Source organism: Belonocnema kinseyi, chromosome 1 (assembly GCF_010883055.1).
Source record: "Belonocnema kinseyi isolate 2016_QV_RU_SX_M_011 chromosome 1, B_treatae_v1, whole genome shotgun sequence".
In the NCBI taxonomy this organism is placed as follows: domain Eukaryota; kingdom Metazoa; phylum Arthropoda; class Insecta; order Hymenoptera; family Cynipidae; genus Belonocnema; species Belonocnema kinseyi.
This window is the reverse complement of record NC_046657.1, coordinates 132,267,774-132,270,393: the sequence shown is the minus strand read 5'-3', so window position 1 is coordinate 132,270,393 and position 2,620 is coordinate 132,267,774. Positions and strand designations below refer to the sequence as shown.

At 37.2% G+C, this 2,620-nt stretch overlaps 1 protein-coding gene across 1 annotated transcript; it reads left to right on the top strand.

Moving 5' to 3' along the window:
* Window positions 1-754: 754 nt before the first annotated feature.
* On the top strand, window positions 755-1,348 carry LOC117180057 (speckle-type POZ protein-like). The gene has a single exon (XM_033372372.1). It carries the CDS (start codon window positions 755-757, stop codon window positions 1,346-1,348), a length of 594 nt encoding a protein of 197 aa, XP_033228263.1.
* Window positions 1,349-2,620: the final 1,272 nt, after the last annotated feature.

Genomic DNA, 2,620 nt, shown 5'->3' with positions numbered 1-2,620 from the left:
GCCTACGACTTCTATCATTCAAAACCGTGGCGCTGTGTCATTTTTGGAAGGCATAAATCAAGATTCCTCCGATTCAACTTTCAATATAGGCAGTTTTAAAAAAAAAGTAAGTTGCGATAAAACTTACTGTATATTTATTTAAATCAATGATGTCGATCAGAAAAAATAGTAATAATTTTGGATTTTTTAGGGACAGCCGAAAATCGCGGAAATAGCTGAGAAAGAAATTGTAAAATGCACTTGGTTGGTAAAAAACGTGAAACGGGTCTACGCAGATAAGTTATCAATAAGGTCACTGGTATTTTCAACAAGAGCACATTTTCCGGGATTATCTGGTTACGATTTTAAATTGTGTTTGTTAATCTAAACTCAAATAAAAACAAATGTGCCTGGGTATTACAAGGTAAAAAAGGAAAACAACACTGAAGAAATGAATTGCTGGTACAATCATATTGCGCGTTAGGTCAGCCATCGAAATGTCTATTCCAGCCATACAGATTGCTGACCTAACCGCAATATAACTGTATCAGCCATTCATTTCTTTCATTGAATACATAGCGTTATATCTTCAGAATGTGCACTACATAATTCTTCAGAGCTTGCTGAAAGTATCCATTTCTACCATAACGCCCAGTGAAGGGATAGTAAGAAGCAAAAGTACAATTATCTTTAACCAAAACAGGAATGAGAATGGTGGTATTCAGGATTTTATAAGTGTTCTGAAATTAGAAAATTGAATCATGAAGACCTCGTGATGAAACGTGAGATTGAAGAAATCAAAACAGACTTTGAAAAATTTAAACCGCTTCTGAACAATAAGATGTATAGCGATATTGGATTTCTTTTCGACTATGAAAAATATCCAGCACATAAGCTGGTCCTAGCTGTAAACAGCATATTTTATCAAACACAATTTTCTCGACAGGATTCGATATCGGAAATAAAAGTCGACGATATAAATCCTAAAGTGTTTTATGAATTACTGATATTCATGTACACAGGAACGGTGGAATACATGGATGAAATAACGTGCCGACTTTTCAATTTCGCCGTTAAATATGGGGTGTTGGATTTGGATAAACTATTGATGAGTATCCCGAAGGTGAATTTGAGTATTGAAAATGTGATTTCTAATTTTCTAGACTCTCAAGATGATTACATGCAAGGAATATTTTTCGTATTCATCGTAAAAAACATTGAAACCATTATGACATTGGGAAAGTTCACAGAATTATTAAGGATAGCACCAGAATTTCTTTCAGATATTTTAGTAGAGGTTTCTCTTTTCCTGAAATCTCATAAGAAAGACGAAAGTTGGCAGATAAGTAAAAATCTTCACGAACGATGAGGTACAACCACAAAAACAATACGAAAGTTTTATGAACGACACAACTTTCTGCGATATCGAAATTCGCGTTGGGAATGAAAAGTACTTTGCAAATAAGGCAGTTCTTGCAGTAAGAAGTCCTGTTTTTAAAAGTATGTTTTCTCACAATATGAAGGAGACCACTCTTGAATGGTAAAAGTAAAAAACATCCCGTGTAGAAATTTCCCCGGTTGGCCCTAACACAACAAGGTTTCTGGTCGGATCCCGGCCGGGCTACCCTTGGCTGGATTTCATGGACAGGAATCGGGCGGGAGACGGTCGGGCTATATTTTTCTCAAATCACGTAGTCCGGGGCCGGCCGCTTACTGGCCGGGCCAAACCTGGTTATATCGCATGGTCGGCTGCCCTAACTACCGGTATGAGGTGGAACTAATCTCATGCCGTATCTAGGACCAAATATATTTGCTATTGCATAACTATTGATTACAATCTTTACACTTCTAATAGAAGCGACTTCCGTTTCCTTTTTCTTTCGCTTTATTTTATAGCTAGAATCTTAATCACTTTCTCTTGCCAGCTTCGTTTATCGTCCATTCCTCTCCTACATCCTTTCCATACATGCGCAAATGTTTCCTCCTCCCATTCACATATTCTACACTCTTTGTTCACTTCTCTTTTCCAATGCATCCCCTCCCTTACCTCTTTTCCCAATATAAATCTTGCTATTCTGGTCCACCTCCTCTCTCCCTATCCCTTTTTTAAATACTTTGGTACTCCTTTTTTTATCATCTAATACCATTTATTGTACTTTTATTCCTTAATCCTTCCCAATCTTTCTATTAATTGTGTTTCCCTCTCATTTTTTTTCAAATTCTTCATAGTTTAGTGCAGTCCCGTCTATCCTAACTCCTCCCGAACGCCGCCTTAAAGTCCACGAACATTGCTATCATTTCCCCTTGCCCCCTTTTAATTCCTCTTAATTACTAGAAAGTTCAGAACATATATGTTGTCTATCACATTCCTTCCTTTTCTAAACCCTGTCTGATTCGGTGGCTCTATCTTTTTTTCCTCAACTTCTTTTTCCAATCACTGCGACAAAACAGTTACATATACTTTATATAGTGTTAACATCAGCGTCACACCCCTAAAACCTAAAAACTCCACTCCTTTACCTTTTTTCACAATTGGTATAACTACTCCTTTCTTCCATAACTCTTGCCACCCCTCTCCTTTCCATACCCGATTACACAATATCGATGCCTATTCCTCTAGTTCCGTACCTCTATATTTCCA

What these genes read in the sequence shown, in the direction of transcription:
- LOC117180057 (XM_033372372.1), top strand. Translation starts at nt 755, where the DNA reads ATGAAACGTGAGATTGAAGAAATCAAAACAGACTTTGAAAAATTTAAA.